This window comes from Pseudoliparis swirei, chromosome 16, assembly GCF_029220125.1.
Source record: "Pseudoliparis swirei isolate HS2019 ecotype Mariana Trench chromosome 16, NWPU_hadal_v1, whole genome shotgun sequence".
Lineage (NCBI taxonomy): Eukaryota > Metazoa > Chordata > Actinopteri > Perciformes > Liparidae > Pseudoliparis > Pseudoliparis swirei.
Genome location: NC_079403.1, coordinates 10087926 through 10102562, shown reverse-complemented (window position 1 = coordinate 10102562; position 14637 = coordinate 10087926). Strand labels below are relative to the sequence as shown.

The following is a 14637-nucleotide window of genomic DNA, read 5'->3' as shown; positions in this document are numbered from 1 at the left end:
TTATTTATGTGCCATTTTACAACTAAAGTTTTTCTTGCTTCTTGTCTCATTTAATGTGAGACGCTTCAGCGAGACGGACATCACAGCAATTCATCCTTTGTTGTGAGATCAGACGAGTGTTATACGCTTTGCATCTACAATCAGAAGATGTTATCAGTAGAAAAGAGTCTTTGTGTTACTCACAACTTTAATATAGGAAACATTTAAAAGACAAAGCATTCGGTACCGAGGAAGTAAAGTGCTTCATACAATCTCAGTAATGAAAAAAGGTATTCGGTGAAGGTTTAATTAACAGACTACAAGCAAATATCCTGAGACAGAAACAGAAACCGATAAAGAGTGACATCTTCAAGAACATTTTACAGAATTGGGAATTCTGTGTGCAGCTCAGATACATCTCTGTAAAACTCAAAAACTAAAGTAAAACTCTGAGTTTAGCTCCTTTGTTCTTTCTTTTTTACTTTCTTTCAGAATCACTTTCTGAATGTCAAGCTTGACACAAACTCTTTCTCTAATAACAGGTTGAAATGACTGCTGAGCTTCCAGGTTAAGAGGAAACTGATATGACCCGAGGCAGCAGCCATGCCATGTCTGTGCGTCCAGTTTGTCATCTACGAAAGGAAGGCCAGAATAATTGACTTTACAATAAGAGCATCCCCAATAGAGTGGAACTTAAAATATATTGTTGAGCCATGTTGGCAACATCCAGACTAAAATATCTCAAATAATTGGACTATTGCTGTGAAGTGTATACAGTCCTACGGACTCTGATCCTCTGATTTGTTCCATAGTGCCCTGAGGTTAACAATTGTGTTTATGAGTGATCCCGTAATTGTTAGACTGTGTCAAATATCATGGCATTCATGTCCCCTACAGATTGCAATTACTTTTGTGTTATTATAACTTTTATTGCGGCATGATAAAAAAATGTTGATGTCCAAATACTTATATTATATTTATGGCCACATGCCTGCAAAACTAATGACATTGTCATCAAGGTCGGCATTCTAACAATAAAATGGTGAACAGGGGACACAATATAACTACTCAAGATGCAAAGCATGCTACCGTTAGCCTTGTGCACTTTATTTTCAGTATCACCTCAAACTCCAGGACTATAACATATTTTTGTGTCAAAGCCTGAGGTAGGCGCAACAGAGAGACTAAAGAGCCGCGGGTTGCCGAGCCCTGTTATTGGGCATGTGCCTTTTATGGTGAGGACCAAACCTACACATGTGAAAGTGCTTAATAAAGGAATGAATTGAGGACAACATAAAAGGACAAGATGAGGGGCAAGTTACAAACGTCATCTCAGCATGCCACTCAAATACAACCCCAGCAGCGACCGTAGAAAACACGACCTTTCAATCACACGACCTCTCCCTGACTGAGCAGCACTTCTACACAACAGTCTCCTGCTGCATCCCTCCACATCTCATCGCCTGCATATAACATTTAATCCTGATTGGCTACGTGTTCACAGAGCCACTGGTGTGTCGGTCACATTGTGGTTAAGGTCTGTTGGTTAAGCTGTTTACATGAACCCCTGGTGCCAGATAAATAATGAATAAAACATTAATAAATCCCATGAATAAACCAAATGACAGTCTATTTCTGGTGCTTCTCTCTCACCTGCAATTAATTGCAGAAAGGATGTCTGGCTGGGAAACGGCATGCAAGATATTTCGAATTCAGGGGAAAGAAATGATAACCGTGGCGTTCTCACAGTAATGCGTTAGCAATCATCGTTCTTTTTTGTGAACGATTATTCATTGAATTTTAGTACCAGAGTTGCCGAGATTTCCGAGACTTTTAAACATTTCACAAAAGAAGCAAAAGTAGAAACGAACAATACAGCAACCAAAGAAAAAAATAGAGGAGCACATGCCAAAGATTGTACACTGTCTTGATGGTAGAGAATGAATTTTAACACAAATGAATAAATGTGAAGCACATTACATCACCAGCCGAGAGGTCACTTGCCAACAATGTTAAGTCAAGATTCAGAAGGAAAAAAATTATTGAAATAAAATCAAAGGCAAACCAATATAGATAGACAAAGAAAATATTAAAACAAAAGTCTGATACAAGGGACCAAAATCCCACTCCAGCTCATCAGAAAACAAGCCTACAGACAACTCAACTAGTTCTGTTTATATATGTGACTTTCTGCAGCCTCAGTAATGGCACGCATTAGTGCGAGAGAGTCACACAGCGGTTTGAGATTTTGTAGTTTTTGCAGTGACCCAACAACCCAGGATATGAGGTCACTCACAATGTCACAGTATGTCTCACAGCAGTACCAATTTCAAACAAAGTTGATGAGCAAGTAAAGGAGAAATCTTCTGTCTGGGTGGCTGTGACCTCTTTATGCCATCTCCATCTCCAGGTAACCTCTCCAAAACCTGCACAGCTGACGGCTGGACTGAAATGCATCCCATTGATATCGCCGTGAACTGTGGATACAATCTCAACAGCACCAGCGATGATGTGAGTGAAACACGGCGGTCTATAAGAGACAGTGGTGCAGATACCCAATGATCCCATTGTGAAGGAACTCAGCAGCACAGTGGGAAACCATCCAGAGAACCAGTGGCCAGGAAGAATTGAATTAGAACATCTTTCCCTTTCTCTGTGGGTGGGTATTGTTGTTGAGTGTCAGGAAAATAGTCGTGGATTGTTGGTGTCACGACTGCAGTGTTTGCCTTTTGTTATGACTTGCAACAAGCCATCGGATGAAATAAAAGTAACACAGCACAACAGCATAGCACTTTAAAAACATTGTCTATTTCCATGCCAGGGCTTTGAGAGAAAATGGCTTTTATATTATTGTTATAGATAGACAGATCTGAATGCCTGTTAGCCAAGAGAAATCTAATGTAAGAACAGCATTTTAATAGGCATCTTTTGAGGTGTTTGTAGGTTGTTGTTTTTTGGAGACAGCCTTATTGCTTCCAGTCTTGCTAAGTCCAGCTGAGCTAGTCAACACAATAATGACATATTCACCTCTTTTTGGTTGCTCTGGTAAACTTGTGAGCAAACAGTTGCCTATATACACATCCAGCAGATATGCAGCAACATGTATTCATTTGGAGTTGTGTCTGGCCACCGGATATACCAAGTAGGTCCACTATTCAATCTCCAAACCAACTCCTGAGGGAACAATTTGTCTCTTTAGCTCCTAAATACTCCACTGTGTTCAGTAATTAGTCACTAACTGTGTCTGTCTGGGCCGAAGACCTGCAGGAGAACTGATACTTATCAGTTGGGTGGTACTGAGCGACAGACAAGAGAGCGACATCGAACTCTGGGCAAAGCATGTTGAACTGCTCCTTCAAGCCCTCGATTAAAGATACATGTGCTAAAAAGCTAAACTATTCTGACTGTTTATTTACTGCATATACCGAGATGTCAACGTTCGTTTTGCTGAAGGAGGCCCCCGACTTTGAAGCCCAATGTGTTTTTCACTGATAAGGCCGAGTTAGCTCATAATTCTGGCCTCTGTTATCTGCATTATGAGTCAATTGGGGTTATTCATGTTGCCTTCAGGGTCATGAAGGGAATAAATGGATCAAATATTGTTCTTATTTAGTTTAGTTTTAATACAGAGAGAACTGATCTTGTCTGTGTTGACGGAGGTGGTGCAGGGTGAAGAGTGGATGTGAACTAAAGCTGGTAAAAGCTTTCTGGGTGGGCACTCTGCTCTCTGAGCCTCATTAGTGTGCCACATGGGAAGTCGGGAGGGACCCGGTTGGTGAAGTACACTCAAAGGGATTCGATGTCCGTCTTTCTGCATACTTGATACTTCAGTGTGTCAGAGTATGCAGTGCTCTTAATCTCATTTTCATCAAGCACAACACATGCAGTGCAATGGCAGCAACATGGTGAGGATACTCTACAAAATGTGCTGAAATAAAATCCAGTGTGCTATTACAGTAAATCAGTCACACTTTTGTTTGGAAAAGAATTTGTGATTTGACTCTTTTTTGGACTTTCTGTAATATAAGGCCATGTCCACTTGCTGCCTTCTCACCCATGGAGTGTTTGAGTTGTTCTTAGAGGTCAGTAGAAATACAGTATTAGACTGTAAGAAAAAGAAACACATTTATCTTTAAATTTCATCATGTGTTTTTCTATAATGTAAAATCATAAAATGTATGTAAGTAAGGTATTCGCTGAAGTACTTGTCGTAAAAAGTACAATATGGTCCTCTGAAATGTATGGAGTACACTATAAAACTGTTAACTTGAATCTGTGTCGGCTACTGACCCTCAAGTTGGAAACCACCAGTTTAATAAATAGCAGCATAGGACTATTCATGATGAAATATACAAAAGGTTGAAATATACATATTTTTTTCAGGGCAAGTTTTTCTGGCAAGTGAAGATTGGCTACACCATTGGCCACAGTGTTTCCCTCGTCTTTCTCACCACAGCTATTGTGGTCCTCTGCATCTTCAGGTACGTGGAAATACAGTCAGACATGAAGAAAAAGTTTTTAAATGTTTAAAAAGTTTTCACTGACAGCAATTTAAAAGAATTGGCACTATTTACTTTGATTAAGATGTTGTCCAGAATGCTTCCCAGAATGCTTTTGTAAACATAAACAAGAAGCATAAATTGCCATTAAAAAGCTTTTTATCTATTATTTGTATTGACATATACTGTATGTTTACATTTAGCTAAATTGCCACCATTAAAACTATGCAGAATTAGCTGTTAGCCGTTACTGTTTGCAATATTTTCTTTGATGTACAGACAACTGTGATTGGATTACCTCCTGTATGTCACATTGAATAAAAATTTAAGTTTTACCATGTCTGGTTCCTAGAAAAAGTAAAAATGGCGACTAAAATTGTGGCAACCAAGCAGCAGTAAGGTTTTTTAAATCACGCAAACCTGCAACAAAACCGTTTAGCAGAGTTTTCTTTTAAAATAGTTCTTGACAATTTGTACCATTGGCTTTTATAATTCCTGAGAGATAAACATGTTTCCTTGCCTCAAGTGGTCAGAAGAAGGATAAAAAAGAATAGAATAAAGAACAAAAAGAACAAAAACCTTGCAGAGAGCATTCGTATGATCAATTCACCATAAATGGTGATGCCATTGACGTTCTCCCCGCTGGGCACATGGACAACATGACAGTAAATACATTTTAGTGTGACACATCAGACACTGTGAACTGCGATTTGATTATATCTGATCAGTGCTGCAGCTCCGAGGCTTATGTTAAACTGCAAGGCGAAAAAGAAATACTTCGAAACCTGATGATCCTTTCATGCATTTTGGTCTCTCAATCTTTTGATGGCACACGTCTGCAGCGGTCAGGAGATTAAAGTCGATGAGAGAGACGGACGTTTGACAAGTCAGGGATTGAGCGCATGAGACCAGTAGTGTTTCGATGTCAGAGATAAGTGAGGTCACAGATTTGGATAGCAAATACTTCATCCATAAAGACAATTAATAAACAATACAAGTCATACAGTGCATGACTTATAACCTGATTCTCTTTATTGGATGTAACTTTTCTATCTGAGATTCAAGCTTTGAACACTCAAGAATGTTACAGCGAGATTACATTTTTTTTTTCTGTCTCATAATCGGTGGATTACATTTGTGCACATATTCATTCTTTCTTTCACTGAAAACACGATTTATTCAGCTGCAACAATCCATAGAAGTACACTTCAGCTTGTTCCATGAGACATCCTCTAAGACCACTTCGCCTCCTGGAATTCCCGGCCAAAGTGACGTGATGCAATAAGTATTTTCATTCTTCCATCCAGTCAGTCGTTCACGACCACATATTGTTCTTTACAGAGGGAGGGAAACAGGAAATTACTTTATTTAGTTGTAGACTTTTCATTTGTCTCGTATGTTGTTTGCCACAGTGTGAGTAAGTCACTGACCAGAGCTTCTTTTCATGTCTTTCCACAAAGTTGCCACAGCTCAGCACAAAGTCATAATAAAAATAAATAAATAAAAGAAATCAACAGGTTTGAGCCAGAACAATGCAGTGGGAGCCGAGGGGCTTCATAGTGAGGGGTATTAATGAGTGTTGGTGGGATGTGTGGAGAGTCACATCTGTGCATCAAAGACAACACTGATTATAGGTACAGATAATAATAAAAAAAGGCATATTGTCAGTTTGGCACAATCTTTTGAAAATGTTAGCTTTACTTTGTAGAGCAGATGTCACCTCACTTCCTGCCTGCTGCTTTTGTTCTACTGGCTTCTGTCACTTAATGCAATGTCACTGTCCACATAAGACCAGCAGTTGTGTTTCCAAATGGAAACCTTCATAATTAGCCAAACATACAAGATGTGATTTTTTGCCAGTATATTAAAGTTGGCGGAGGTTTGGATGAAGATGAGAGAATCTCAGTGAGGTGCAAACTGAATAAATGTCCCTTTTCTCTTTATCATCATGATATGTGTGACAATTTAGATGATATTGTAATTGAGGATGATTTTACTTCCAGAAGAAAAATAACTAGATTATTATTTATTAATGACTTCAATGAGTCATACAAAGTGTTAACTGATATAAGTTTGTGCATATTTTAATAATAAGTATATTTGTATTATGGGAGGATATGCCCTGGGTCATTATACTTCATGTACTTTAATGTGTCGTTTATTGGAGTTTCAGGAGGGCTGCCTTTGATCATAGGTTTACGTTATTTATCTTTCTGCAGGAAATTGTATCAAATCCAAAATCAAATCTGCTGTATTATGGATTCTAAATGATATTTTAGAACCTTCTTTCTGCTGAGCTTTCTTCTTTCTCAGTATGTGGCACGACAAGTTAGACGGTGATTTCATTCAGGCACAAAACTGCTTTAACCCTCCTGTTACCTTTCGGGTCAATTTGACCCCATTCAATGTTTAATGTCGGTGTTCCTTGGGGTCAATTTGACCCCAGGCTGTTTTTCACTGTGTCAAACATATAAGAAATATCAACTTTTTTATATATTTAAAGGGTTATTTAGGTAGTCAACAAACAAACAAAAAGTACCGCACACTTAAACTTGGGAAACAATATTAATTCGAATAATTTTCTGGAGGTTTTAATTGCTGGGGTCAAATTGACCCCGAGGGTAAAATATGTGAGTAAATGTAAAGGTAACAGGAGGGTTAAATGTCTTAAATGCAGAGAAAAACATCATATCAAACACCATTTAATAAAATAGCGGTTATCGTCCTCTTAAACTGCTGCGGCAGAACGTCAAGAAGCCTTTCTGGCTGCGAGATACGATTAAACTGTAATGACTCCTGAGGGGAAGTGATTGGACATGTGCTGCCTGAGAACACGCATAAATAAATGATCCGAGCTAATGAGAGCCTTGACACAGACGTCTGCGCCCGGCTCGCCCCCTAATCATTTCATCGTATCAAGTATGATAAAGTAATCAGGGCGTCAAGAAGTATTACAACATCAATGCTTGAGCATTTCAACATTTTCAATATGTCATCTCTCATCTTTATTGGCGAGGCGTGTGTAGGACCACACAAGCATTCATTATGCTCTAAAGCAGATCCACCCACCAGGCGATAACAGGAGCTTATGAGCTCAATAACGAGTGGAGTCAGTCTGTGATTTGCTGTGACAGTTTGTTTAGCCATTAACTCCAAGGATATTAAATAATTGTACTGAATTGTTTGCGTTCGGTCTCTCTTTCTGTGCAAAGGAAGCTCCACTGCACGAGGAACTACGTCCACATGCATCTGTTTGTGTCCTTCATCCTGAAGGCCATCGCTGTGTTCGTCAAGGATGTCGTCCTGTACGAGGTCGGGGAGGTGGACAACTGCTCCTCAGGGTCTGTGAGTATGTTGCCAAAGATGCGTCTGGTGTTTGCTGCGGGTGTTTTTTAAAGGATGAACGGTGCCCGTTGTCCTTGAACCCCGAAGAAGTCAAACTCTGTACGAAGCTCAGCAGGTGAACGTGACACTTGTAGGATAATTATCCACATTAAACCGCCATTAATGAGACATCTCTTGAGGTCAAATGACAGGAGATAAGTAGGGTAATTAAGTGGCTCTGTCAAATGATCACTCTCACTAATACAAGGACCAAATCAAGTCAACATGTAGTTTAGTATCATTTGATCAAAGTTGTACGGACACGTGAGAAAACAATTCTCAATTTCCTTTTTGACAATAAACCAAGTCAAGTGAGGTATTTTATTGGCTATGAAGATACAAATTGATTACTGTATGAATCTGTGGTATTACTCTATTGCATCTTCAGATATTCTGTTGCTTTATAAGTAGGATTAATTAGAGGCCGACTTTTAGGGCCAATCAGTGAGACGAGATTACCAATCTCGGAGCTCCAGGGGGCCCTAAAGTTCCTCCCGTATGGGGCTTTAATTGTTTGTGGGAATACGCAGCGTTTAAGTACAATCTGGACAGACTTAACAAGGGCCAGATTTATTACTGGACCTTGAGGATGTCTTGAAGAGTCCCTGTTTCAAAATCTAGTTTTAAGACCCTAATTATTCAAAATATGTGGGTTTTTCTATGACGAAATAACTAGATAGTATTCCAGCATGAAAACAGGAAGAATGTTAATCCAGCTATACCAACCACACTCATATATATATTAGTGCTGTGAAAAATAACGCGTTAACTCAGTTAATTAAATTACAGGTTTAACTTCGTTTTTTTTTTTACCGCATTTAACGCATGCGCAGAATGAGTTTCCAATCCGTCTGTTGTTGGTCGTCTCGAACCAGCAGCATGTCATTCTGTCTCTACGTGTCACGTTAACACGACTCCGATCCCCGTCTCGCCGGATGCCGGCGTGTGTGCGCACATCGGGACGAAAAAAAGTCACTTGCACCCATAGACGGATTAAGAAACCACGGGCCCCTGGGCCTGGACGTGTCAAGGCCCCCCCCCCACCGCCCGCAAAAAAAAAAAAAAAAAAAAAGTTAAAATTAAAAATTGTTAAAAAATTAATAAAAAAAATAAATAAATAAACAGTCCTTATGGAACAACGATACCGGATCTGAGCAGACAACATTACGCAAATTATATGATAGCAGGGACTTCGGTTATATGAATTAAACGAATAACTTTTGTAATCATTACAACCACACGACTCAAAGTGGAAATAACATAGTGAGACCACACCGAGTTAAGGTTAGAATTCAAAAGATAATTTATTAAATTATTAAATTAACTATTTACAAAAATCCGTAACTGAGAAGCAAGAAGAGGTAAAGGGAAACATGTAGTGCAGATAAACATAGTGTGTGTGTGTAGTGCAGATCAGCATCGTGTATGTGTAGTGCAAAAATGGCAGCAGAGGAGCTGGGGATAACAGGTGCTGCAGCCAGCCCCAGTAGCTGCAGCCTGCAGACCGGAGGGAGGGAACATTTAAGTCACCTCTAATATCAACAAGAACAAAGTCTAAAAACAATTGACAGCAAGCTATGGTGTCATATATAGAAAACACAGGAAGACTTTATAAGCCTAAATTAATCATAAAATAGTCTTACCTTAAGCTATGCATTTTTTTCTGGCTCTGCTTCGTGCGAAATCATCCACGACATCATCAAAGTCCAGTTTTTTTGTCAGTTCGCTCTCAATTGCCATGAGAGAAAGTGCCTTGAGGCGTTTTTGTGTCATCTTAGTCCTCAATTCGTTTTGATCCTGGACAGGACGGAGAATGAGCGCTCCTTCACAATTAGAGACGGGCAGAGTCAGAAATAGCCGCAGCGCCACATAAACATTCGGAAACATAGATTGCAGGCCACAATCTAGAATTTTTTGGAGCAGTCCTTTTGGGCTTGTGTCATCTTCAGGCTTAATGAATGATCTGAGCTGAATCAGTTCATCGCCTAAACTGTCATCTAGGTCAGATGGGTATGCAGATGCCAGAACTGTTGCCTTCTCAATCACTGAGGCATTGGACTCCGATTTTTCACAGAAAAGCACACTGAACAAACTGCACAGGTGCCTGTAGGCCTCCAGACGGTGTCCAAGGTTCTGAGTGAGCGTGTCGATGGCAACATTGAAGGTCTCTACCTGAAACTTGCGTCTTCCATCAAGCTCAGTATCCTGCTCTCCACTCTCATCAGCAAAAGTCTTGCGTCTCCTTTTGCGATGGCTGTCATGTCTCCAAGTCTGGCTGACGCCAGGTAAACTCAGAGCGGCCCTCTCAAAACTGTCAAAAAAGTCTCTGTGCAGCCACAAAATCACGCAAGGATTCAAGTGCCCTAACTGCAGTTACAAGGGCTATATCACCCCGCTGCAAAACAGCACTAGTTGCTTGAAATCTGGATAATACAGTATCCCAAAACTTAGCCATGAAAGCCATCTCCAATGTCTCCAATTGTGCACAGAGCGCAGCACTTTCAGAGCGCGTGTCCCTTTTTTCGGTGTCATCTGTAGACAAAGTCCTGAGCCTCTCTTGTATATTCTGGTAATTTTCCCAAAGTGCTTTTGTTGAGTCAGCACGGCAGCTCCAGCGTGTAGTGGAGAGAGATTTAAGCGTGAGATTGATGTGCACATGGGAATCTCCAAATACTGTGCCCCAGCGATGCGTGGAGGCGGAGGTGAACGTATATAGAGACTGCAACAAGTCAAAATATTTTCCAACTACATTGCTACAGGCTTCAATACTGTTGACTCCGACCAGATTCAAAGAATGGGCAGCACAGGGGACATAATGAATCAATGGATTCCTCTTCTTTAGATGCGCCTGCAATCCATTATATTTTCCAGACATATTGGAGGCATTGTCATATGATTGTCTGCGGCAGTTTGTCAAGTCTAGGCCAAGATCGTGCACCATTGAGACAACACAGTCTGCTAAACTTTCCCCAGTGTGACTAGTGATGGGCTCGAATCCTAGAAAGCGTTCCACTACATGGCCCGTTTGGTTCACAAATCTAAATATAAATGTGAGCTGATCTACATGGGATAGATCAGGGGTAGAGTCGACTATTACAGAGAAATATTTAGCGTTTTGTAATTCATTTATAATTGCTTGTTTCGTTTTCTGTCCCATAAGTTCTACTCGAACTCATAAGTTGTTGAAGATAAATACGAAACATTACCCCTACCCATCTGTCCAAACTTCCTAATATGCTCTGTCAAGAACGGGTCAAATTGTGACAACAATTCCAAGATGCCTAAGTAGTTGCCATTGTGTGGTGAACCTAGCAATTCATCATTTCCCCTAAATGCGAGGCCCCTCTCCCCCAGGAACTTAATGACAGAGACCACTCTCCTCAGCACCTCTCTCCAATATTGCCTCTCTCCATCGATTTGCTTAACAAGGTCGGAATCCACGGTGGCACCTGTGGCTCTCTGATGCAGGGCAAACATGCAGGCTAGATGTTCTGCACTTGTCTCGTGCTCGCAGATTCGCTCCGGGTGTTTCCAGTCACAGTAGCCAGTAACGAATGCTTGAGATTTTGAGGAAAACAGCTTGCATGGAAAACAGTAAATATTTCCTGTGGATGGGGAATACGTTATCCACTGTATATCAACCACTTGGCCATTGGGCAGTCTGCATGGAGCAAGTTGCTCATTTGTCAACACTCGAGTCTTGCCACCAATCCCACTGTCCCTAATAGAGGCTGGATAATTTGCACACCGATTGTGGAACACTTTAACTCCTCTATCTATAAGAAATGCTTTGGCCCGCTCACCGTGAGTGTTCCTCCACAAAGCTGGGTCAGTTACAGCTTCAAACCAAGCCTCGCCCTGGCCCTGCTCTCCTTCAGAAGACTGTAACTTATCCTCCATGATGCTAACAGTCGGCGGAGTCGACGCATGTTGGCGTTGTTGACCCTCTTCTATAGCACCGGTGACGGTCTCCTCCTCCTCCTCACCAACCAACAGTGGCCTCTGTGCCGGTGGTACAGCATCACCCGCCGATGACAACAGTAGCCACGGTGGTGCAGCATTAGCAGTGCTGCTACCAGGCTGTTTCTCGTCCTCCTCCTCCTCCTCGCCACCACGGTAACCACCACCTCCCATGTTGGGCTCGTGAGCGTCCGCTGCAATGTTGTTGTTCTCATCCTTTTTTTGAAAAAAAATTGAAATGTGAGGAACTTGATTGACAATATCTGCTTGCCTTGCATCTTTCTCTTTCCTTAGCTTTCGTTTAGCTGCTCCACTTCGTGTCCGGCTGTTGTTCATTTTGCTTGTCCTCTTCTCGAGATTGATTGACCTTATCGTGAACTTGCCTGTCTCCAGTTTACTAACTTTAAATATTCGATAGTTGTAACTAGTGTTGTCAGTTTAACGGTGTTAACGCAAACCCATTTTAACGCCGTTCATTTTTTTATCGCGAGTTTATGAGATTTTTATTTATAAACTGTTCAAAATAGTTTTTTAAAGCTCATGTAAGGAATCTCACTTGTCCCAGTTAAGGCCTACCAGTAAAACCTATTTAAAGGAGCATACAGTGAAATGTTATGATGTGTTATGATTGAGGGGCTCCATTCAGACAGATCAGGGGTGGATAACATCATAATGGGGTCTTCATGAAGAACAACTTTACAGAACAGAGCTCTACTGCTATTGTTTTGCACTTGCATTTTGGATTTCTCCCTACAGAGTTGAAGGGCCCATATTGCATGGAGTACTCAGCCCCTCTAAAGTCCTCTAGATAAACTGAGGGGATAAACATTCACTTGAAAGGTATCATGATGGTTTCTTTCTTGTGACATCTTCAAAGTGAATGTTTAGGCTATTCTTTAGTTTCTCAGTCGGACTATTGGGGCCTTGTTACTGACATGAATGACTTAAGCCTAGCATATACCGGCTACGGCGCATCGTGTCATATCATCATATTCATATCAATACAATGTTAATAACAGCGACGTCAGGCGCGGAGGCTCTGGCTTAGGGGCCCCCTGAGCTCACGGGCCCCCTGAGCTCACGGGCCCCCTGAGCTCACGGGCCCCCTGAACTCACGGGCCCCTGGGCTCATGGGCCCCTGAGCTCATGGGCCCCCTGAGCTCACGGGCCCCCTGAGCTCACGGGCCCCTGGTGCCGGTAGGCTCGTTCGGTAATCCATCCCTCAGTAGGACTATTGGGGCCCTGTTACTGACATGAATGATTTAAGCCTAGCATATACCGGCTACGGCGCATCGTGTCATATCATCATATTCATATCAATACCATGTTAATCACAGCGACGTCACGCGCGGAGGCTCTGGCCCAGGGGCCCCCTGAGCTCATGGGCCCCTGGGCCTGGGCCCGGTAGGCCCGTTGGTTAATCCATCCCTGCTTGCACCAATGTTTTAATGCAGGGGTGCTCAATATGTCGATCGCAGTTGCCGCTGAGTTCAGATGCCGGTCTTCGCGCATGAAAAGTCACTTGCACCCCCCTAACTGTTACTCATAAAATGTAGTCAAACAAAAACGGAGCAAATCACCGTGTTCATGGCCCGGGCAAAGACAGCGCGGTCTCCTGGCTTCAACACGTTACTGTCAGGGAAGAGACAGCGCACCAAAAAAAAAGTTTTTTTGTAAAACTTTTTACCTTTTCTGATTCCGCTAGCTCTTTGCTAACTTCCGCTAGTACTTCCGCTAATACCTCCGCTAATACATCTACTTAGAAAGTGTATTCTGTACGTTTTCTCCGTCGAAATGTTGCAAGACCCGACTTGCTGCATTGATCGCGACTTTAGACATTGTGTGTTAGGGCTCCTCTTGTGAAAAATGTTTACGAAATAAAAGAAAATGTATATGTTCTTTGCAAAGATGAGGATATGTTGAATGCTGGGATACCAAACATGCCCATGTTTATTGACGTGGTCTGCGTGAGCAAGCCGTTTAAAGGGAAGGGGAGGGTCTTAAGGACGCCGGCATCCTCAGTGGAGTGGAAGAGGTTAACCCTCCTGTTACCTTTACATTTACTAACATATTTTACCCTCGGGGTCAATTTGACCCCAGCAATTAAAACCTACAGAAAATTATTAGAATTAATTTTGCTTCCCAAGTTTAAGTGTGAGGTACTTTATGTTTGTTTGTTGACTACCTAAATAGCCCTTTAAATATATAAAAAAGTTGATATTTCTTATAAGTTTGACACAGTGAAAAACAGCCTGGGGTCAAATTGACCCCAAAGAACACCAACATTAAACATTGAATGGGGTCAAATTGACCCGAAAGGTAACAGGAGGGTTAAGCATTCTGTTTAGGATGAAGATGTATTAATGTTCCATATGGAAGAAAACTGCTAAATAACTGCTGAGTTGCAGCACCATTGTATAGAAGAATGTAGAAATGTATATATCCGTCTTTTGTCATAAATCTCTATGTTCTCACAAAATATACCGAGAATATCGGTAATATGTGATTAATCATGATTAATCCACAAAAACCTGTGATTAACCCGATTAAAAATTTTAATCGTTTCACAGCCCTAATATATATATATATATATATATATATATAGGACTGTCTCAGAAAATTAGAATATTGTGATAAAGTTCTTTATTTTCTGTAATGCAATTTAAAAAAAGAAAATGTCATGCATTCTGGATTCATTACAAATCAACTGAAATATTGCAAGCCTTTTATTCTTTTAATATTGCTGATTATTAGAAAATTATTAAGAAAACTCTAAAATCCTATCTCATAAAATTTGAATATTTCCTCAGACCAA

The 14637-nt window shown here is 41.0% G+C and overlaps 1 protein-coding gene across 2 annotated transcripts in view; it reads left to right on the top strand.

Annotated features, from left to right (window-relative positions):
- Positions 1 to 14637, top strand: part of vipr1b (vasoactive intestinal peptide receptor 1b) — a 46629-nt gene that overhangs the window by 19059 nt on the left and 12933 nt on the right. For both annotated transcript variants that reach the window (XM_056434062.1, XM_056434061.1), the window contains 3 exons: positions 2390 to 2490; positions 4363 to 4460; positions 7691 to 7823. In XM_056434062.1, coding sequence (XP_056290037.1) covers positions 2390 to 2490; positions 4363 to 4460; positions 7691 to 7823 — 332 coding nt within the window. The remainder of the gene's footprint in view (positions 1 to 2389; positions 2491 to 4362; positions 4461 to 7690; positions 7824 to 14637) is intronic.